General features: G+C 43.8%; 1 protein-coding gene across 1 annotated transcript in view; it reads left to right on the top strand.

Moving 5' to 3' along the window:
* The window catches only part of PSTPIP1 (proline-serine-threonine phosphatase interacting protein 1), a 97,389-nt gene extending 87,398 nt beyond the window's left edge, over window positions 1-9,991 (top strand). Inside the window, exons 11-15 of the mRNA XM_040343113.1 lie at window positions 1,551-1,647; window positions 1,742-1,835; window positions 7,034-7,104; window positions 7,182-7,291; window positions 9,418-9,991. Of these exons, the coding sequence (XP_040199047.1) occupies window positions 1,551-1,647; window positions 1,742-1,835; window positions 7,034-7,104; window positions 7,182-7,291; window positions 9,418-9,552 (507 nt within the window). The 3' untranslated portion in view covers window positions 9,553-9,991. The remainder of the gene's footprint in view (window positions 1-1,550; window positions 1,648-1,741; window positions 1,836-7,033; window positions 7,105-7,181; window positions 7,292-9,417) is intronic.
* The last annotated feature ends 13,515 nt before the right edge of the window (window positions 9,992-23,506 follow it).

Raw genomic sequence — 23,506 nt, 5'->3', positions numbered from 1 at the left:
TTTTATATTTCTGTGAGTTTGCATTTTGTTTTTTTAATCATAATAAACCCATTAATGCTGCACTTAGCTGGAACCCCCTTGTGTTGCTTTTTTGTCCGACTTTAGGGGAACCCTAAACTTGACACTTAAAGCGGAGCTCCGCTGTAAAAAAAATATTAAAAGCCAACAGCTACAAATACTGCAGCTGTTGACTTTTAATATTAGGACACTTACCTGTCCTGGAGTCCAGCGACGTCTGCAGCAGAGGACGAGCGATCGCTCGTCACTCTGCTGCCCCACCGCCATCCTCGGTGAGGGAATCAGGAAGTGAAGCGCTCCGGCTTCACTGCCCGATTCCCTACGGCGCATGCGTGAGTCGCGCAGCGCCGTCCTCACTGGTTCCCGCTGTGTTCTGGGAGCCGAGTGTTTCCCAGAACACAACGGGCGGGGGCAGGAAGTGACGAACTACCCGCAGAATTCCTGCAGAGAGGACTCCCAGAAGTGGGGGCAAATACCTGAACTTTGACAGGTATCTGAACCCCCCTGCCCCTTGACAGGTGTCAAATGTGACACCGGAGGGGGGAGGGTTCCGATGAGCGGAAGTTCAATTTTAGGGTGGAGCTCCACTTTAAGCTGAATAGTCAGACTGAAAGTACATAAAGCTAAAAGAGGGTGCAAATCTAAATTATTTGTAGCACCTTGATGTTTAGGCAGGGTTGCTATCAAATGTATTTGCCAAGTGATAGTTGCCTTGGCCAATTGATAGGTCCATTGATTTCGCCCTAATTCTGTAATTGCTGCACTTCCCTCATCTGTCACTAGATGGCTGGGTATCTGGTGGCATTAGATTAGACAAGGGCATTGCAAGGACAGATTAGGAATGAATGGGGTGTCTCAGCCAATGGGCAGGGATTTTCTTGGGTCCCTTGGCCTGCTGGGAGAGCTTATTTATTTGGGTGATGTCAGATGATCTGTGTTCTGTGCCACCTGGACGGCTGTCTAGGTGGACGTGTGCTGTAATGCCCCGGGCTGCTAGGCCATAAGCCTTGGGCCTATCCCAGGGGCATCAGGCTGTCTAAGGGCCTATCCAGAAGCAAGAGAGCAGTGTAGGGTTGGGACTGCAACTTGCAGTCCAACCAGGAGCAACGATTCTGGGTGAGGAGGGTGCCCTGGAAGTGGTGCTGATCACCTGTGTGCTAGATCCGTGCATTTTCTGCAGCCATTTTTCTTGCTTGAATTATTTTTCCCATTATGGGTGTGAGTGGGGCTTCATGTCTAAGTTTTGCCTAAGGCCTCACAAAGCTTATAGCGGCCTCTGTAGCCAACAACACAGGTGGGTCTCGCTGTTGGACTTTTCAGTTACATAATATTGTAGAAAATGCAGCTGGAGGAATGAGACTTTAATTAGGGGTGAGGGGTGCTGGGCAGAGCAAGAAACTACAAAGTGCAGAATCATTGAATTGTCTAGTAGATGGAGGAGTTTGGTAAGTGATTCAGTTGGCCAGCATTAAGAAACATTGGATAGTTACCATTATATAACTTCTTACTGGTGTCTGTCCCTCATGCTATAGATGCTGGAGGTGGTCAGGCAGAGTCTGGAGCAGTGTGATGTGGAAACAGAAATGAATGACTTCATTCAGGAGAAGACCATAGGACGTATTCCTCCAGGTATGCAGCTGTCCTGTGATTGGTCATCAGCAATGAATTTCTGTACAGAGGAGACTGACGCAGACTGTGCATCTATCTTATTTTCTGCTCCCAGGTCCTGTCCTGTATGAGAGCTATACTAATGGATTGGTTCCAAGGAGCAGTAACGGAATAAGTCCACAAGGTGGCAGCAATAAAATGATAAAAAGGTAAGAAGTGATGGGGACAGGAATGGCTTCATATGTCTAATGGCTCATTTACATGAGCAGCCATTTTTCCGTCCTTCTGAAAAATGATCTGCGGTAGATCACTTTCAGAGGCATTTGACAGACAGCTGGAGATATTTCCTCCTCACTGTCTGTGTTAAAGTGGTTTTAAAGTCTCTACATTTTTTACCTACATGCATTCCCTTCATTAAAACAGTATTAAAGCCAAAACAAAAAATGTAATATATTGCAACTTACCAGTCACTAGATAGGGTGGCTGCATTCGTTTTATTTTTTGGCTTTTTTTCCTTTGTTTTCACCTAATGATCTGGCCAATAACACACCTCCTGTGTCGGAGTGCCCCCACTCTGGATGAAGAAGCACAGGGGGCATAGTTGGGGACAGCAGCATTGTCAGTCTGGGGAGGGGGGGAGGCGAGTATTAGATGTACTAGTAGATTTAGATACCCTAATGAATTGAAGTCAAATCCCGGCTTATGCCGCGTACACACGACCGTTTTTCATGCCAAGAAACATGCAATTTTTTTTAATTGGTCATTAAAAACGATCGTGTGTAGGCTCCAGAGCATTTTTCGCGACATGAAAAATGGCCATTAAAAATTTAGAACATGCTCTATTTTTTCTCGACGTGTTCCACGTCGTGAAAAATAGACGTGTGTAGGCTTTAACGACGGGGGAAAAAACACGCATGCTCAGAAGCAAGTTCTGAGAAGGAAAATTTGCATAATAAGCCCAAAGGGTGGCGCCATTCGAATGGAACTTCCCCTTTATAGTGCCGCCGTACGTGTTGTACATCACCGCGCTTTGCTCGAGCATTTTTTTTCACGATCGTATGTATGCAAGGCAGGCTTGACAGGAATCACGTCGAGAAAAACTTTGTTTTTTCCATGACATTAAAAACAGTCGTGTGTATGCGGCATAACACTTTATAAGCAGTTACAGAAGACAGTATTTAGTTTCATGTGCCTCATTACTGCTCAGTGATGCTGCTTGTCATAGTTAGGAAACAATAGGTAGGCCGGCTTGCCCAATCTCAGCTAAAGGACCTGAAACTAAAACTAGAGCATTATCGGCTCTTTTTTTTTTTTTAACAGAGAAGGTTATTATCGGCTCTTTAACCACTTACCCCCCGGACCATATTGCTGCCCAAAGACCAGAGACCTTTTTGCGATTCGGGACTGCGTCGCTTTAACAGACAATTGCGCGGTCGTGCGACGTGGCTCCCAAACAAAATTGGCGTCCTTTTTTTCCCACAAATAGAGCTTTCTTTTGGTGGTATTTGATCACCTCTGCGGTTTTTATTTTTTGCGCTATAAACAAAAATATAGCGACAATTTTGAAAAAAAATTATATTTTTTACTTTTTGCCATACTAAATATCCCCCAAAAATATATAAAAAATATTTTTTTCCTCAGTTTAGGCCGATACGTATTCTTCTATATATTTTTCGTAAAAAAAAATCTCAATAAGCGTTAATTGATTGGTTTGCGCAAAAGTTATAGCGTTTACAAAATAGGGGGTATTTTTATGGCATTTTTATTAATATTTTTTTTTACTAGTAATGGCGGCGATCAGCGATTTTTTTTTTCGGTACTGCGACATTATGGCAGAAACTTCGGACACTTTTGACACATTTTTGGGACCATTGGCATTTTTATAGCGATCAGTGCTATAAAAATGCATTGGATTACTATAAAAATGGCACTGGCAGTGGAGGGGTTAACACTAGGGGGCGGGGAAGGGGTTAAGTATGCCTGGGTGTGTTCTTACTGTGGGGGGGGGGGTGGACTCACTAGGGGAAACACTGATCCTCTGTTCATACATTGTATGAACAGAAGATCAGCATTTCCCCCACTGACAGGACCGAGAGCTGTGTGTTTACACACACAGCTCCCGGTCCCCGCTCTGTAACGAGCGATCGCGTGTGCCCGGCGGCGATCGCGCCCGCCGGGCACACGCACGGGAGTCGGGGGCGAGCGGGCGGCGCGCACGCACCCCTAGTGGCTGCTCAAAGAGCCGCCGTATAGCTACGGGCTCTTGCCCAGGAGAGCCGACCTGCCGCCGTAGAATGACGGCGGCTGGTCGGCAAGCAGTTAAAGAGATCTGAGACAAGCGCAAGAGCGGCCATTCTGGGACGCCGTCATATGATGTCCACCCAGAACGAGAGCCACACCGTCCTGCCGTCATTTAACGGTGGGCGGGCGGCAAGTGGTTAAAGGCCCCACACACAAGTCTGATATGTAATCTCTAATTGTAATATAAGGCCTCTTTCACACGGGCGGCCTGGGAGCTGTAAAAGCCAGCAGTTGAGCAGCAGTTTTATCACCCCCCAACCACCCATCTAAAATAAGCTCTGACTGTCAAACTTGGCCATTCAAGTCAATCGGTGCACTTTGCAACCACAAGCCAATCTATTGGCTTATGGTTGTGGCATATACAGTGCCTTGCAAAAGTATTCACCCCCCTTGGCATTTTTTGTGTTTTGTTGCCTCACAACCTGGAATTAACATGGATTGTTTGAAGATTTGCATTTAATTTACAGAACATACCCACAACTTTAAAGATTATTTTTTTCTTTATTGTGAAGCAAACAACAAGTAGGACAAAATAACAGAAAAAGTCAATGTGCAGAAATATTCACCCCCCCCTAAAGTCAATACTTTGTAGAGCCACCTTTTGTGGCTATCACAGTTCCAAGTCGCTTTGGATAAGTTTCTATGAGCTTGCCTCATCTTGCCACTGGGATCTTTGAGAATTCCTCCTTGCAAAACTGCTCCATCTCCTTCAAGTTGGATGGTTTGCACTTGTGAACAGCAATATTTAAGTCTGACCACAGATTTTCTATTGGATTGAGGTCTGGGCTTTGACTAGGCCATTCCAAAACATTTGCATGTTTCCTCTTAAACCACTCAAGCGTTGTTTTAGCAGTGTGTTTGGGGTCATTGTCCTGCTGTAAGGTGAACGTCCGTCCTAGCCTCAAATCACACACACAGTGGTACAGGTTTTGTTCAAGAATATACCTGTATTTAGCACCATCCATCTTTCCCTCAACTCTGACCAGTTTCCCAGTTCCGACTGCTGAAAAACATCCCCACAGCATGATGCTACCACCACCATGCTTCTTTGGGTGATGTGATGTGTTGGGTTTGCACCAGACATTGCGTTTTCTTTGGCCAAAAAGTTCAATTTTAGTCTCATCAGACCAGAGCACCTTCCTCCATACATTTTGGGAGTCTCCCACATGCATTTTCGCAAACTCAAAAACGTGCCATTTTGTTTTTTGCTGAAAGTAATGGCTTTCTTCTGGCCACTCTGCCATAAAGCCCAACTCTATGGAACGTTTGGCTTATGCCGCGTACACACGATCATTTTTCGGCATGTAAAAACAAAGTTCTTCAGCCTCTAGAAAAAACGTTGTTTTTTCCAACTTCATCATTAAAACGATCGTTAAAAAAAAAAATGCTCTAGCAAAGCGCGGTGACGTACAACACGTACGACGGCACTATAAAGGGGAAGTTCCATGCGGATGACGCCACCCTTTGGGCTGCTTTAGCTGATTCCGCGTTAGTAAAAGACGATTCGCGCTTTTCTGTCTGTTACAGCAAGATGAATGTGCTTACTCCATTACGAATGGTAGTTTTACCAGAACGAGCGCTCCCGTCTCATAACTTGCTTCTGAGCATGCGTGGGTTTTTAACGTCGTTTTAGCCCACACACGATCATTTTTTACAACCCGAAAAACGACATTGTTTAAAACGTCGTTAAAAAATGCAGCATGTTCAAAAAAAAAAATGTGTTGTTTTTCAGAACCCGAAAAATGATGTGAAGCCCACACACAATCATTTTTAATGACATTTTTTAAAAACGTTGTTTTTTACATGCCGAAAAATGATCGTGTGTACGCGGCATTATCGTCGTCCTATGTACAGATACTCCAGTCTCTGCTGTGGAACTCTGCAGCTCCTCCAGGGTTACCTTAGGTCTCTGTGCTGCCTCTCTGATTAATGCCCTCCTTGCCCAGACTTTAAGTTTTGGTGTTAGGCCGTCTCCTGGCAGGTTTGCTGTTGTGCCATGTTCTTTCCATTTGGTTATGATAGATTTGATGGTGCTCTTAGGGATCATCAAAGATTTGGATATTTTTTTATAACCTAACCCTGACTTTTACTTCTCAACAACATTGTCCCTCACTTGTTTGGAGAGTTCATTGGTCTTCATGGCAGTGTTTGGTTAGAGGTGCCTCTTGCTTAGGTGTTGCAGCCTCTGGGGCCGTTTAAAAAGGTGTGTATATGTAATGACAGATCATGTGATTGCACACAGGTGGACATCATTTCACTAATTATGTGACTTCTGAAGGTAATTAGTTGCACCAGAGATTTTTATGGGCTTCATAATAAAGGGGGTGAATACATACGCACATGCCAATTATCAGTTTTTCATTTCTGAAAAATTGTTTTATGGATATATTTTTCACATTTTTCTTCACCAACTTAAACTGTTGTGTTCTTAACCATCACATATAATTCAACAGAATAGGTCAAAAGCCAAGGGGGGTGAATACTTTTGCAAGTGTAAGTCCCATTGGAAATTACCGTTTGGCCAAAAATAAGAAGAAGAAGAAAAGGCAGGCATCCTGAAGGCAGCAAGATCGATGCATCATCACAGATCCATTATGGTGTGTGGGCTAGTCTGAACCTAGCCCTAGGCCTCGTACACACGATAGGATAGCCAGAGGACAACGGTCTGAAGGACCGTTGTCTTAGGTTAATCTATGAGGCTGACTGATGGTCCGTCGTGTGTACACACGATCAGTTAAAAAAACGATCGTGTCAGAACGCGGTGAAGTAAAACACAACGACGTGCTGAAAAAAAAGTTCAATGCTTCCAATCATGCGTCGACTTGATTCTGAGCATGCGCGGGTTTTTAACCGATGCTTTTGCAAACTAACGATCGGTTTTGACCTATCGGTTACCAGTCCATTTTAAAGCAAGTTCTCATTTTTTTTAACCTATGGTTAAATAACCTATGGGGCCTACACACGATCGGTTTGGACTGATGAAAACGGTCCTTCAGACCGTTGTCCTCTGGCTATCCTATCGTGTGTACGAGGCCTGAGACCCTTTTTCTTTTGCAGATGTGTGAAGCGGAATTTACATTGTCTCTTCTTTCCTTAACTGTTCTAGGATTTCCAATCTTCTGCATGGTTGTAGTGGAAGTGTTAGGAACTTGGCAGAACTCAACAATCAACCAACAGGTCAGTTTATACTCCACCGACATGGACTTTGTAGAACATCAGCAAAGCTTTTGACAATATTTATTTGCCATTTTCAGGGACTGGAGATTCAGAGTATGCTAGTATCCCCATAGTTCCAAGAAGAGATTCTAATGAGCTGGACACAGAAAAACAGGAATATACTGTGCTGTATGATTACACTGCCCAGGTAAGGAGCCCTATACACTACGGATCTATCCAGGTTCTCTGTATTACATTACATTAGTAATGTAGTAAATTTATAAGGTTAGTCTGGTGTGTTTCCCCTTTAATAATCCAAATCTGGTATGGCTTCCCTGTCAGCCCTGCAAATCTGTTTCTGCCCTCTTTCATCTGTTCTATGTGTAGAACCCCTTTACCCCCCTGAAGGTGGTTGGGGACCCCAGATGGCAAGTGGGACAGCATTTCACTTCAGGGCAGAATCCTTGACTGGGCACTGCCCAGAGGCCCCAGCTGCATGGGGCCCCCTGCACTTTCCCCAAAGCAGCTGGTCCTTGAGCCCACGCTTCCCCCGAAATTGGGGGCCCCATGATGGATACACAGGGGAGGCAGGCTGGCAGTGGTGCGCCGAGCTGTGCAGAATGATACCTATTATTTCACAGCCAGCAGGGAGGGGAAGGACTAGAGCGCCAGTGAAGCTCCGACCCCGCCTCATGCAGTTTGAATGTTTAGGACTCGAAGGAGGCGATGTAGAGAGGCCACAGTGTAAGGGGTATCAGGGATGTAGTGAGGTCACAATACAAGGGGTATTTTATGGTATATGGTTACAGTGCTGGTGGGAATATCTAGGGTGTAGAGGGGTCAGAGTGCTGGGGGGACATCAGGGGTGTAGAGTGGTTCAGAGTGCTGGGGGATATCTGGGGTGTAAAGGGGTCAGAGTACTGGGGGGATATCTGGGGTGTAGAGAGGTCAGAGAGCTGGGGGGGGGATATCTGGGGTGTAGAGGAGCCATAATGCTAGGGAGGCATCAATCTAGCAGATATATTATATGCACAGGACAGCTTTGTTACTTTTATGTACTGTATGTAGTATTTTCCCCGCTGTTTCTTTGCTGTACATAATGATTGTTCATGTAGTTAATGTGGAGGTCCACCCAAAAGAGGAAGCTCCACTTGTCCGCCTTCTACCTACTTGATGTCTGTTTACCTGCACTCCATTGTAGGGGCCCCAGAGCATTACTTTGCCCAGGGTCCCATGATGCTATTAAGACGGCCCTGGCCACAACATTGTCTTTCTGGGAAATAAATCAATGAATGCATCTGGAGAGGAACAGAGAGGGGTGAGGATAGGTTGAGTTCTGTTTTCCAGTAAACAGGGCTAACAATGCATGTTGGTATTTCAGCACTTCAAAGGCACTTTGTTGTCAATTCAAGTTAGGAGCACACTGGATTTCTTGCCCATTAACACGTACATGCGGCATATTAGAAGGGTAAAACATTGGAAAATGTTCCCATATTTGAGAAATTTACTAAATGAATATTTTTATTTTGCCTTGACCTATATTTTAATGGCCAGAGGGGGGTAATATGCACTCATCATCTAGTTGAAGCCCTCAAACTTGGCAACCTCAGTATGCAAATATAGACTTTTCAATTTTTAAATTTAGGCCTCGTACACACGACCGAACATGTCTGCTGAAACTGGTCCGCGGACCAGTTTCAGCAGACATGTTCGGTCGTGTGTACGGCCGACCGGACAATTTTCCGGCGGATCGGACAGGTTTCCAGCGGACGAATGTTTCTTAGCATGCTAAGAAACATGTCCGCTGGAAGCCTGTCCGTCGGACATGTTCGGTCGTCTGTACGACTCACCGGACATGTCCGCTCGGCCGAAAGCCCTCGCATGCGTCAAAGTGATTTGACGCATGCGTGGAAGCATTGACCTTCCAGGGTCGCGCACGTCGCCGCGTCATCATCACGGCGACGGCGCGGCCACGTCACCGCGTATCCTGTCCGCACGGATTTCGGTTTGATGGTGTGTACAACCATCAGACCGAAATCTCTGAGCGGACATGTCCGATGAAAACGGTCTGCGGACCGTTTTCATCGGACATGTCCCCTCGTGTGTACGAGGCCTAAGAGGTTGTGCAAGCCTTATTTATTGGATAGAAGTACATCTGCTTCAGAAGGTGATAAGGTGGCTAAAGAAGATAGCAAAACCTATGAGCAGGTGTCTAATTGTTTGTTACAGCTTAACTTATTTTCTTTAGTGCCAAGCTTGTTTGACCTTCCAGCATCTACTTAGTAATGGAACATCAATTTTGAGTGGAATTGCCTATTCTTTTGTCATTTTCAGAATACAGATGAGCTGGATATTAGTGCTGGAGATGTGGTACATGTGCTGGATATGGGAGAGGATGGCTGGTGGACAGTGGAGAGGAATGGTCGCAGTGGATTGGTTCCTGGATCCTACATTGACAAAAAAGACTGATGCACTGGACAAAACCGGATGGCACACCATGTAACAACACACCGGATAGACACGGGATTCTCCAAATGTTTCACTGCTGCTGTTACTGAATTTTTAACATACTTTAATATCAGTACACATACTGGATGTATATATGGGCACATTCCTTAACCCTATTTTAGATGATTTAAATAGATATCTTTTATTAAAGACTGGCTCATTAAAATGCTGAGCCTAATTCCCCATGATGTTTGAGAAAGATAATAGTACCTTCGCTAGCATGTGATATTTGTGATTAAAGCTTTTATTGATGGCTAAAGTTATTTCTAACATGGGTTTCTTTAAAAAATAATTTATGTGGTTCAAATACTGAATAAGAATACCCAAATCTGCATGTAGATTTCAAAAAATAATTATCATTGATAACTATATTAAACATTAAATCTATATTTTTGAAGAATTTGTGTTATTTTATGTATTGGATAATCATTGGGATCCTAGTGTGGATAGAAGCAGCATTGCAATGTAATGAGTTATGAATACTTGAGGTGTATGGAGGCAGGAGGGGAAAATATAAAGTAAAACAATATACTAATCTATCAATCGTCTTCTTTTTTTACCAGAGCAACATAGCTAACTCTGTTAAAATTAACATGCAGTGGCTTTGCATATTTATTTTTTATTATAATCAGAACTTAAAGCGGGAGTTCACCCGAAAAATTTTTTTAACATTAGATTGAGGCTATTTAAAGTGGATGTAAACCCCCAAATTTTTTTTTTTTGTTTTTGATGTCACAATGTAGAGTATAAGATTCCCTATCATCTGTGCCCAGTCTTGCCACACAGAGTTAATCCAGCGCTGAGCAATCCTCTTTTTTATCACAATGTTTTTATTATGACTTTCGTATAAAGCAATACAAAACAAATCAAAACAAAAAGAAAAAGATATTGAGTGATACACACGAAACATACGATATACTCAATATGCGCAATATACTTTGCACGCAAAACTATACAAGGAAGTTGGCAAAGAACAGTACCGTGTTACAATAACATTAACACAATCCAATCACTTCTTGGGCCAGATAGACCAACATTTGTCAAAACGACAACATTGTAGAGAATTGATTGCAATCAAACGTTCAAACGTGTGGTTTCTATGGACTACTCTAACTATATCAGAGAGATTCGGAGTTATATTTGTTTTCCAAGTGCGTAGTATGGATGCTCTTGCTTCTAGAAGGATGTGGCTGACAACCTGTCTATGTTCTGTGGGAAACCGTTCTACACCTAGATGGAGAATTGCCAATGCTGGAGAGGGTTGAGTCAAATTTCCCGTTATAGAGGAAATAAGGGAGAAGACTTGGTTCCATAGACTCTGTATATTCGGACAGTGCCAAAACATGTGCAAAAGATTGCCTATTTGCCCACAGCCTCTCCAGCATTGCGGTGATAGTGCTGGATAGAATGTTGCCAGTCTGAATGGTGTATAATACCATCTATTGGCAATTTTTATCGTCATTTCCCAATGTCCAACACAATGGGAGGCTCTGTGTATCTCTTTAAAAGAGTCCTGCCACTGTAAATCAGCGAAGGAGGTGGCAAGATCGGTTTCCCATCTTTCCATTGCAGTCGTTTTTTTGAATGTCATTTTATCCTGTAAAAGATTGTAGAACATTGCTGTACCCTTCTTTGGTTCGTCGTTGTCAGAATAAAAGTTCCATAGTCTAGGTGGCACGCGTACCTCTGGGTTGGTGTGGGATTTGAGGAAGTGTAATATTCGTAGGCAGGTGAACATCTTGTTGCCAGGCAAATCAAATTGCCTCATTGTTTGCGCTAGGGATTTGGGCTTGGAACCGTCATAGAAGTCTGATATATGGGTAATACCATGGTTCATCAGATCTTTTGCTGACAGTGAAGGAATTTTAGCTTCCAACAGCGTTATTGGGAGTTCATAGGGCAATTCCTGGGCGTCCACTCTATTGCGTGTAAGGCAGAGCCTCCATGCACTCAACGAGATCTGTATGGGTGGAGAAAGATTTGCAAAGTCCCATGGGGACCATTCGTCACTAAGAAGTAACAATTTTAAGTCAGTCGTGGGTGCTATAGTCTTTTCTATGTCCACCCAAAGTGGGGTTTCTGTGGTGCTCGTCCAATATTTCACCTGGTCCAATCTGACAGCCCACAAATAATCAGACAGTTCCACCAACCCTGCTCCACCCACCTTTCTATGTGCAATAAGAGTAGTGCGAGGGCACCTAGCTTTTTTCTTTCCCCAGAAGTACTTCCAACTCATACTTGAAAGTCGGTAAAGGAACCTTTTAGGTATATGGACCGGCAATGTGCGGAATACATATAAAATTTGTGGTAGGATCATCATTTTATAGGCCGATATCCTTCCCATCCATGAGATTTCTTTTTTTGATATGTCCCTCAGTTGGGATTCCAGTTTGTTTATTAGGTTGGTCATATTTGTTTTTGCTAAGGCCGAGATGGTGTTAGTTATGGTTATACCGAGATAGGTGATACCTTTGTCACTCCAAGAATATGGGAGTTGTTTTCGTAGTGAGTCACGTGTGGTGGAAGGTACTCCTAAGTCTAGAATAAGGGATTTGCTAAAGTTCACTTTGTAGTAGGAGATTGCTCCAAATTCCGTTAGAATGTTATGTGCTTGATGCAGGGATTTAAACGGATTGGTCAATAGCAGAATAACATCGTCTGCAAAGAGATTTATGGTATGGGAGCAAGAACCAAACTGGAATCCCGTGATAGAAGGGTGTGACCTAATTGCTTCGGCTAATGGTTCGATCATGAGATTAAATATAGTCGGTGAAAGAGGGCAGCCTTGTCTAGTACCATTGGTTAATGGGAAGACCTTGGATAGGAATCCAGCTGAGTGCACCTGAGCAGAAGGGCAGGAGTATAGTGCTAATACAGCTGACAATATATGGCCTCTGAAACCGAACCTGGAAAGTACCATTTGCATATAGGTCCAATGGACCCTGTCGAAAGCCTTCTCTGCGTCAATGGATAACAACAGAGAAGGCGTTCGGCTAGTCACGGCAGAATACAATATATTTACAATTCTCCTAGTAGCATCGGAGGTTTGTCTCCCCCTCACAAAACCCATCTGGTCCCATTGTATGAGTGATGGAATAACAGACATTAATCTTTTGGCCAACAGTTTAGCATATACCTTGATGTCAGAATTGAGCAACGAGATCGGCCTGAAGTTGGCTGGGGTAGTAGGGTCCTTACCAGGTTTGGGCAATGTAACTATGTGTGCTTTTAACATTTCTTGGGGAAAGGATGCGGACTCTGCGGCTGAAGAGAATACCGGCTGTATATGCTGAGTTAATATGCGTTTAAAAATTTTAAGGTACTCGTTAGAAAATCCATCCGGCCCTGGAGATTTACCATTTGGGAGAGTATCTATGCCCTGTTCTATTTCTAAAATCGAGAAGGGAGCGTTAAGGTGTTCGAGTTGTTGCTCTGAAAGGAAAGGTAAATGCAGTCTCTGTAAGAAGGAGTGTATTTTGTCCGCAGATGGCTGAGGTGTGTTGCTATCCTCTTTTAAGTTATATAATGAGCTGTAGTAATCAGCAAAATGATTCGCAATATCTTGTGGGTCTAGAATTTTGTGTTGTGTTTTGGGATGTATAAGAAAGGGGATTCTAGTTTTAGTGCGTACTGCTTTCAGCCTGTTCGCTAAGTACTTGCCCGCTCTATTAGCATTAGCATAATAGTTCAGTTGTAAACGTTGCAGGTGTTTATCATATTGCTGGGAGAGATGGTTCCTTAATGAGTCCCTGAGCGTGGCCAATTTACTCATTAGACTATGGGTGGGAGTCTGTTTGTTCAATGTTTCTACGTCATGAATTTCCTTGAGTAATGTATTTATTCTTTGGGTAAGCCGTCGCTTTTCCTGCGCCCCTAATTGGATAAGTGTTCCCCTCAGGTATGCCTTATGGGCATTCCAGAGCATGAAGGGGTCTTGAACCGACCCTTTGTTGTCATGAAAAAATGTTTCAATATGCTGTGCTATTTTGTCATGTGTATGTGGTTCTTGGAACAATCTTGGATTGCAGCGCCAGATGGGGGGGGAGGAGGAGACACCCTTTTCCCTAACAGATATAGAAATCACTGCGTGGTCTGACCACGTTATGTCATGTATCTTAGCAGTTTCTACACATTGAAGGAGCCATTTATCCGTCAGGAACATGTCTATCCGTGAATATGAGCAATGTCTATGAGAGAAGAATGTGTAGTCTCTTTCGTTGGCATGGTGACATCTCCACGCATCGAATAGTTCCTCTTTGTGAAGTAGCGCTTGGAGTGATACTCTGCTCTTGGCCTGCTGGGTTGTAGTATCTATCGACAAGTCAGACACCGAATTGAAGTCCCCACAGACTAGTATGTTGCCATATTTCATAGAGTTTGCTTTTTTTAGCACTTTCTGTATGAAGCGGATCTGATGAGAGTTTGGAGAATAAAGGTTGACTAATGTGAAGGGCTTGGCGTTAACGTCTCCAGTGACTATAATATATCTCCCTCCATTGTCTAAAAAGGACTCTTTCAGCTGGAATGATACTGAGTCACTTATGGCCATTAGAACTCCTCCCTTCTTGTGGTTGGGTGTGCAAGCAAGAAAAATATGTGGGTATTTTTTGTGCGAGCAGAGTGGAGCTTTATCCCGTTGGAAGTGAGTCTCCTGAACGCAGAGCACGTCTGCTTTATGTTTGCATGCTTCGGACCAAACTGCAAAACGTTTAGCAGGGTGGTTTAGACCCCTGGCATTAACAGATATGCACTTCAGGGACATTTGTTAAGTAGGATATGTCATAGTATGGCCGTGTAGTGCGGTTACTCACTGCGTGTCCTTTTTCCCAAGTAGTAGGCTTGACCCATGTCGTATGGCGCATCTCACAAGCGAAAGTCTTGTCGCCGGAAGGCCGTAAGAATCTTGAAGTTCCGCTTGCATCAAACAATGAACTTACATAAGAGAACGAAAAAAAAAGAAAACTGAGAACGTAAAATAAACAGTCAACATAGTGGTCATAAGAAAGGGATCTTGAAACTGATCCGAGTGCAGGAAACTGCTGCTTATCACCAGAGGGGTAGAGGAGATAAGAAAGATAAGTAACAGACACTTATCCCCTGTCCCCGGAGATTTTGTTATATTTGTAAGAGGTCGTTTCACGAGTTTCCACCAGCTACAGTGTGCTTTTTCTTTTTATGTGAGCGCTTGTTGGACACCAATTGCCAATCGCTGTGTTGCGGGCTTGCGGTTGTTACCTGTTCAGCAACTTGGTCTGGTAGAATATTCAATTTTCTCAGAATAGCGATTCCCTCCTCCAGCGTGGAAATCCCTACCGTGGTCCCATTATGAGTGATGGAGAGGGTTGCTGGGTACTTCCACTTATGTATGATGTTGTGGTTCCGCAATGCCTTGGTGATGGTCGCCAGGTTACGTCGCCTTTGTAGTGTATGTCTGGAGAGATCTGGAAGCAGCCTTATGCCCGCGTATTGAGAGGGGATGGTATCTGGGTTTCGGGAAGCCAGCAATATTTTTTCTTTAACATGGAAGTAATGGACTCTTAAGAGAACATCCCGTGGCGTTTCATCTGGGAGAAAGGACGGTTTATGCACCCTGTGTATCCTGTCCACAATGAGGTCTTGTGCAGTCAATTCGGGCACCAGAGTGGAGAACATGGCCTGTGCAAATTGCAATAGTTGAGTAGGAGGAATGGATTCAGGGATTCCGCGCATCTTGAGGTTATTCCTCCAAGATCTGTCCTCTAAATCCGCAATTTTGTCTTTGATCCAAGCTATGTCATCCCCCTGTGCAGTGTGGGCTTCCACCATTACATTATATGATGATGTGTAATCCTCCATTTTGTGCTCCACCCTATCAATTCTGGCACCCAGGGCTTGCACCTCCTTATGACAGTTATTAATCCCCCTCACAAGATCTGCGTGCAGTGATGCTCTCAGGGACAGCAACATTTCTTTGAGTGTGGTGTCAGAAATGGGGGCATTGGTGGTTGGAAAGTCAGTTATGGGATCACCCCCCTGTCTGCCCTGTGCAGCGTCAGCATTGTGAGGCCTGCTTACCTCCATCTGAGGATTGGGTTGCGGCCTGGCAGGAGAGGCCGTCCGCTGCCTAGATTTAACTGGGCTCCTTGTGGTGGGGCTTGGCGTCCCAGAGGACGATTCGCTGTGCAGGATGGGAGCGCTAGAGGGCCCGGGAGACGGACCGTGTCCCGCGTGTGGCATCCCTTCCGTCGGAGCCGCCATCGGATGCCTCGAGCCGCCGCCATTGTGGGAATCCGCGGCGAAATAGCTATCCAGCTTGCGCGGCTGGTGCGTGTCCTTGCGGCGTCTAGTCATCTTCGGTGGATGACACGGGAGCTGGACGATCCGACGGGGTTGCTGGAGGTCTCGGATGGCGCTGGTGGACTCCTGTGTGGCTGGTAATCTCCGGCGGACGAGCGGAGCTCTTAGACTATGCGGCCATTACAGAGCTCGGTCGCCACGCCCCCTGAGCAATTAATGTTCAGTGAAAATTAACAGAATTTCAGATAAAAACTTGCCAAATTATAAAGTCTGTTTCTCTGTTCTTGCTTTGTGTTACAGGTTATTTACATATCCTGGTAATATACAATGATCATCCATGGATCACCTCATATTATGATAAACATAACATAACATATGATAAACATGTCCAAGCTCTAGATATGTAAATAACCTGTAACACAAAGCAAGAACAGAGAAACAGACTTTATAATTTGGCAAGTTTTTATCTGGAATTCTGTTAATTTTCACTGAGCATTAAAAGAGGATTGCTCAGCGCTGGATTAACTCTGTGTGGCAAGACTGGGCACAGATGATAGGGAATCTTATACTCTACATTGTGACATCAAAAACAAAAACAAAAAAATGGGGGTTTACATCCACTTTAAGGGGAGCAGAAACGGGTATTTTTTTTAAAATCAATACCGTACTTACCGTTTTTGAGAAAGATGTTCTCCCGCCGCTTTCGGGTATGATCTTCGGGACTGGGCGTTCCTATTTGATTGACAGCCTTCCAACGGTCGCATACAGCACGTCAGAAGTTGCCAAAAGAAGCCGAACGTCGGTGCGGCTCTATACGACGCCTGCGCACCGACGTTCGGCTACTTTCGGAAACTCGTGACGCACTGTATGCGACGGTCGGAAGGCTGTCAATCAAATAGGAACGCCCAGTCCCGCAGCCCATACCCGTAAGCGGCGGGAGAACATCTATCTCGAAAACGGTAAGTATGGCATTGATTTTAAAAAAAATACCCGTTGTTGTTAAATGTTAAATGTTTTTGGGTGACCCTCCACTTTAAAGATAGTTATTTTTTTTTAGGCAAATATGAAATATTTAATGTTTTTCATTTTTGGTAGGTCCAGGTTCTTTCTATTTTTGCCTGACTTTTCTTATGGGCTTTTCTGAAAACAACCTGGGTTCAAGTTTCATTTACACATATGTGTCAGAGCAGAGATTCCTGCCCCCACCCCATCAGAGCTCTGTCAATGAGATAGAAAGTACTTGTGTGTGGGGACACCATTAGTAATCATGGAGCCCTGCACAGCCTACCTGATAGCCCCCCCCAACTCCAAAAACTTTTGTTTACTGACAAAACATGGAAAATGTACTGACATAGTGCACTTTTTACTGAGAAACTGGAATATAACATAAACTGCTATTTGAAACTAAGATAATTGATATTTAACCCCTTCCTGACGAACATAAAACAAATCCTAACACCTGAACACAGTTTTACAACTTTGACCTGCGTTAGTAAAACTATATATATAAGGCCAGATCCACGAAGCAGTTACGCTAGCGTATCTATTGATACGCCGCGTAACTTCTAGGTTGCTCCGGCGTATCTTTGTTTTGTATCCACAAAACAAGATACGCCTGAAGCTGGGCTAGATCTGACTGACGTACGTCTTAGTACGCCGTTGGATCTAAGGTGCATATTTACGCTGGCCGCTAGGTGGCGCTTCCGTCGATTTCCGCGTTTTTTTTATGTCGTTTCCGTAAGGTTTTTTTCGACGTAACGTTACCCCTGCTATATGAGGCGTAGCCAATGTCAAGTATGGACATCGGGCCAGCGTCGAATTTTCCGTCGTGTACGTCGTTTGCGTAAAACGTTCGCGAATAGGGCTTTGCGTAGAATGACGTTCACGTCGAAAGCATTGGCTTGTTGCGGGTTAATTTGGAGCATGCGCACTGGCATACCCCCACGGACGGCGCATGCGCCGTTCAGAAAAAACGTAATTTACGTCGGGTCAAGTAAAATTGACATAAAACACGCCCACATCTTTATCATTTGAATTCCGTGCCCTTACGCCGGCAGATTTACGCTACGCCGCCGTAACTTTAGAGGCAAGTGCTTTAGAGCACTTGCCTCTCAAAGTTGCAGTGGCGTAGCGTTACTACGATACGCTACGCCTGCCTAAAATTACAATGCGCTACGTGGATCTGGCCCTTAGTGTATCCAAGTAAAGTTCCAGGACAAATTAGGCTTTAATTTGCTGGTATATGGTAATGGATATATATCCTGTTCTTTTTTTACTATCAAAGGAAAACTGGCTCAAAATAGTAAAAAAAAAATATATATATATATATATATATATATATATATATATTATCAATTGTGCTTTATTTATTTTTATTTTATTTAGCTGTGTACTTCTTACATCTACCATAACCTACTGCCAAAGAACAACTCAAAATGAATTCTCCTGCTCTTGGTGATCGCAGCACAGTGACTGATCGGTGTGATAGATAAATATATGTATATTTGTGTGTATGACTGTGTGTATGACTGTGTGTCCCTAGCGTGTCATGATCCTACGGGGTAAAAATGACCGCACCAGCCAAGCAGATACTGGCTGGAAAAAGCGCCCAGAGGCGATTCAGTTCGCATGCGTTGCGCTATACAAGTCATTCATTCATTCATTCATTCATTCATTCATAGATCTGAGGCTATCACAGTGATCAGGTGATTGGGAACTAGGCCTCCTGGTTTCCAGTCATTATCACGGCACCTGGGGCTTTCGGTGAGAGCCCGGTTTCTGTGCTGAGAGCACGTAGGCACGTATATATGGTCCAATGGATAAAACCCCCTTCCGTGAGGCTGCATATACAGTGGGGAAAATAATTATTTGATCTCCTGCAGATTTTGTAATTTTGACCACTTATAAAGAAATTAGGGGTCTATCATTTTTATCCTAGGTGTATTTTAAATTATCGAAACAGAATTATCAACCAAAACTCCAGAAAAAAACACGATACAAATGTTATAAATTGAGTTGCAGTTCAGTGAGTAAAATAAGTATTTGATCCCCAAGCAAAATATGACTTGGTACTGGAGAAACCCTTGTTGGCACAGAGGTAAGACGTTTTCTTGCAGCTGGTTACCAGATTTGCACAAATCTCAGGAGGGATTTTGCTCCACACTTCTTTACAGATCTTGTGGACCAAAATCCCTCCTGAGATGTGTGCAAACCTGGTCACCAACTAATAAATGTCTTACCTCTGTGCTTGCCATCAAGGGTTTCTCCACCAAGTACTAAGTTATGTTTGTGGATGTGGTATCCATCTAGAGAGGCCTAGTAGAGTGTGTAAGTGCCGGTTCACACTGGGGCGGCTTCAAAGTCATCCGACTCGGAAGCTGCCCCGCACAGCGCGACTTCAGCGCGGCTTGCAAACAACTTCTTAAATAGAAGTCAATGCAAGCCGCTCCAAAGTCACCCCCAAGTAGTACATGAACCTTTTTCTAAATCGGAACGACTTGATTTTCTATTCAAACCCTTCCGCATGATCCGGATCTTTATTATGCCAGTTTACTTTTTTATTTAAAGGATTTTTTTGTGTTTCTGAACCATAAAAATGAAACAAATTTAATATATCGCAGAATATTATTATTTAGATGGGGTGGTTGCATTAGTTTCTGTTTTTCAAGTAAAGGGCATTTTCAGCAAGTACAGAAAATACCCATTGCTCCTGCCAGTAATGTAGTGTGCTCACTTTATGTAGGCTATAAGAATTGTCATCTCTCTTTTGTGAACTACTAGTCTTTTTTGCTACACTTTTACTATAGCAAAAATTGGGGAAAAGTCCCACTCTTGTTCTTTAAATTTAACTTTTACTATAGGGCGTTAATTGTTGCAAACATGTCACAAAGAAATACTGGGCCGGATTCAGATAGGAGATACGCCGTCGTATCTCTGAGTCCGGCCGTGGTATCTATGCGCCTGATTCAGAGAATCAGTTACGCATAGATATCTCTAAGATCCGACTGGTGTAAGTGTCTTACACCGTCGTATCTTAGGCTGCATTATCACGCTGGCCGCTAGGTGGTGCTTCCGTATAGTTGCGCGAGGAATATGCAAAATAGGTAGTTACGCAGATTCAGAAACGTACGTCCAGCCGGTGTATTTTTTATGCCGTTTACGTTAGGCTTTTTTCGGCGTATAGTTACCCCTGCTATATGAGGCGAAGCTAATGTCAAGTATGGCCATCATTCCCGCGTCGAGTTTTGAAAATTTTACGTCGTTTGCGTAAGTCGTTCGCGAATAGGGCTGGACGTAATTTTTTTTTTTAATAAACATTTTATTGAAAGTTTTTCAATCATTACAGTATAATCCAAGACATATATATGTCATTCATTTTTCAAATAAAGTCTTAACAGGATCTTATGATAACAATTGATCATAAATAATATGTCATACAAGACAAGATAACGACATTGTTGTTTATAAATGGGTCAAATCCTGAGAACAAGTATCAAAGTGCAAACAATAAATTCCACGTTAACAGAAGAAAATGAAGCATTATAGCTCTCCGCAAAACCTTTGTGACAGCGGCCCCCCTCCGCCCTACCCACCCCTTAACGGGGACATTCTGTGGGCAGCGCCGAGAGGGGAAGGGCAAAAGTCGGAGCAAAATAGGCTTAACTTCCAGTGTTCAAAAAGGGCAGTAAGAGTAACAGCAGGGGTTTGGCATATCAGAGATGTATCTTACCCTTTTCCCCCTTTTTATCTTTTGAGAAGAGTCAAGTCAGACTCTATGTTCAAAGGGAGTGTGTGGGCCTGTGTGTGTGGGGGGGGGGGGGGGTTGAGGCCAGATGGAAAGGAAAAAAGAGTGAGAAAGTACCTAACTATTAGGTTTTTGGGTGAGTACAACTCTAGATGTTATGTTAGAATTTCTCCGGGTACCAGATGGTATTTGTGTAGGGGGGTTTCTATACAATGACCAGCATGACCATGTATGTCTGTATTTCTCGTGCATGTCCTTAGCTTGGTGAATAAGGCACTCCATTTCCTCCACCCTGTCAACGCGTGCATGCCAATCATCAATTGTTGGAATAGTTTTGGACTTCCAGAATACAGGGATGCATTGGGTAGCTGCATTGACAAGGTGGAGTGTTAGGGATCTCCGGTATTGCGATCTTGGAATGGGAGTGTGATGTAGCAGGAATTGCGCTGGGGTAAGACTTATTGGTATTGTTGTTATTTGTACAATACGATCATGTACCTCTTTCCAGAATCGGACTAGTAGCGGGCAGTCCCACCAGATATGTAAAAGCGAGCCATCCGCTCCATCACACCTCCAGCAAGACGGGGAAACCGCTGGAAACATTTTATGGAGTTTTTCCGGTGTTCGGTACCACCTAGTACAGAGCTTGTATCGATTTTCTTGTGCTGAAACATTAATGGATCCTCTGTGTGTGTGATCCCATATAATGTCCCAATCCTCGTCAGATAAGGACATGGAAAGGTCCCTGTCCCAAGCTGCACGAGTGTTTGAGGAAGGAGTTGGATCTGGCATCAGTAGTGAGTGTAGAGTAGAAATAGGATGGTGTTTAGGTTCTCCCGCTATACATATTTGTTCTAAGGGGGAGAGGTCTCTGCACCATTTCCGTTGTGTCTGGGTGGGACCTAGAAAATGTTTGATTTGGAGATATTTGAATACGGACATGTTCACTTGAGGAAGCGCTTTAGTTAGCTCTGGGTAGGTTAATAAGTTACCATTGTGGAAAAGTTGGTGAGCTCTAATGGCCTGAGAATTAGGGTCTACAACTGGATATTTATAGGATATATTTGGTGAAAAGTCAGGATTATGAGATAAAGGTGTCAGCGGGCCCGGGGAGGGAGTTATTTTCAGAGATCGGCATATCACTTTGAAATTTTGGAGCATAGGACCTATTAAAGGGTGGTTCAGGCAATCTGTAGGAATCGAGCGATGTTCTATCCATGGCAGATGGGTGATGGGGAAGGAGAGGAATGCGTTTTCCAGGGCAATCCAGTCCTTATTTCCAGTGTGGAGATGCCAATCTACGAGCCTAGTGAGTAGACACGCTTTGTGGTATAGGGTTAGATCGGGAATACCCAGGCCCCCCCTGTGTTTTGGCTGAATCAGTTTAGACCAGCTCAGTCTGGGAGCTTGGCCTGCCCATAGGAATGTTCTACAGTGTTTTTTAAAAGTTGCAAAAAAGGTCTGTGGGATCATGATCGGGACCGCCTGGAGAAGGTATAAGATCCTCGGGAGGATATTCATTTTAAGGATTGCTGTTCTACCAAACCACGAAAATCTGCCGTTGTTCCAATCCGATAAGTCTGATTTGATTGTCGCAAGGCTTGGTAGAAAATTTAGTGCAAATAGCTTACTCAGATCTTTAGGGATCTTAATGCCCAAGTATGTAATATAGTTAGATTCCCATTTGAAGGGGAAGTTTTGTTTACATAACTCAACTACTTGGGTTGGCAGAGAGATATTTAAAGCTATCGATTTTTCAAAATTAATTTGTAGGTTGGATAAAGTGTTATACAATTTGAAGTCTTTTAAGAGATTGGAAATTGTGGTTATCGGGTCCGAAAGGAACAGCAACACATCATCAGCGTAAGCTGCTGTCTTGTAATGCTTTCCCCGGATCTCGACACCCTTGATGGCATCGTTTTCCCGAAGCTTTCTGAGAAAGGGTTCCATCGTGAGAATAAAAATAAGGGGGGATAAGGGACAGCCCTGACGGGTTCCATTAGTTATAGAGAAGGCGCTCGATAGGTGGCCATTGACCCTGACCCGTGCAGTGGGACCAGTGTACAGCAATTGGATCATTTGGGTAAGGCGTGATGGTAAGCCCATCTTAGTCAGAACCGCTTGCATGAAATCCCAGGCCACTCTATCGAACGCCTTCTCAGCGTCTAGTGACAGAAAAAAAACGCTTTTTTTTGAGGAGGAAAGCCAGTGATGTATATCAAGAGCTTTAATAGTATTGTCCCTGGCTTCCCTTCCAGGGACAAACCCAACCTGATCAGTTGAAATGAGTTTGGGAAGTAATGGGAGAATACGGTTGGAAAGTATTTTGGCGTATAACTTGACGTCAACATTCAATAGCGATATCGGTCTATAGTTGGAGACAAGTGTAGCATCTTTGCCTGGTTTGGGAATCAGAGATATATGAGCCTCTAAAAAGTCTTTTGAGCGTGAAGGGGAATCCGAAAGGGTGTTAAATGTTGACAGAAAATTGGGAATTAGTATATCGGAAAAGGTCTTGTAGTAACCTACTGGCAGGCCATCTGGACCGGGACTTTTTCCTGGTTTAAGTTGGCTTAGTGCTAGAGTGATTTCTTCAGTGGTGATTGGGGAGCCTAGGTCTGCTATGTCTTCAGGGTGGTGTACGTTGGGCAGAATTCCGATAAAAATTCCTCTAACAAAGTCTTCCTATCAGGAGCTTCTACCTGCTGACGGGATTTCTGCAAGTTGTATAGCCCAGAAAAGTATTTTACGAATTGATCTGCAATTCCACTGTTAGTAACAATGGATTCCCCGGAAGTGGTGGTTATATTATTGATGGTATAGGATGCCTTTTTTTTTTGCAGGGCCGCAGCTAAAAGTTTGCCAGACTTATTCCCGTGTTCATAGAACAGTTTG

Source organism: Rana temporaria, chromosome 3, assembly GCF_905171775.1.
Source record: "Rana temporaria chromosome 3, aRanTem1.1, whole genome shotgun sequence".
Classification (NCBI taxonomy): domain Eukaryota; kingdom Metazoa; phylum Chordata; class Amphibia; order Anura; family Ranidae; genus Rana; species Rana temporaria.
The sequence above is the reverse complement of the archived record's forward strand: the minus strand, read 5'-3'. Positions and strand labels throughout refer to the sequence as shown.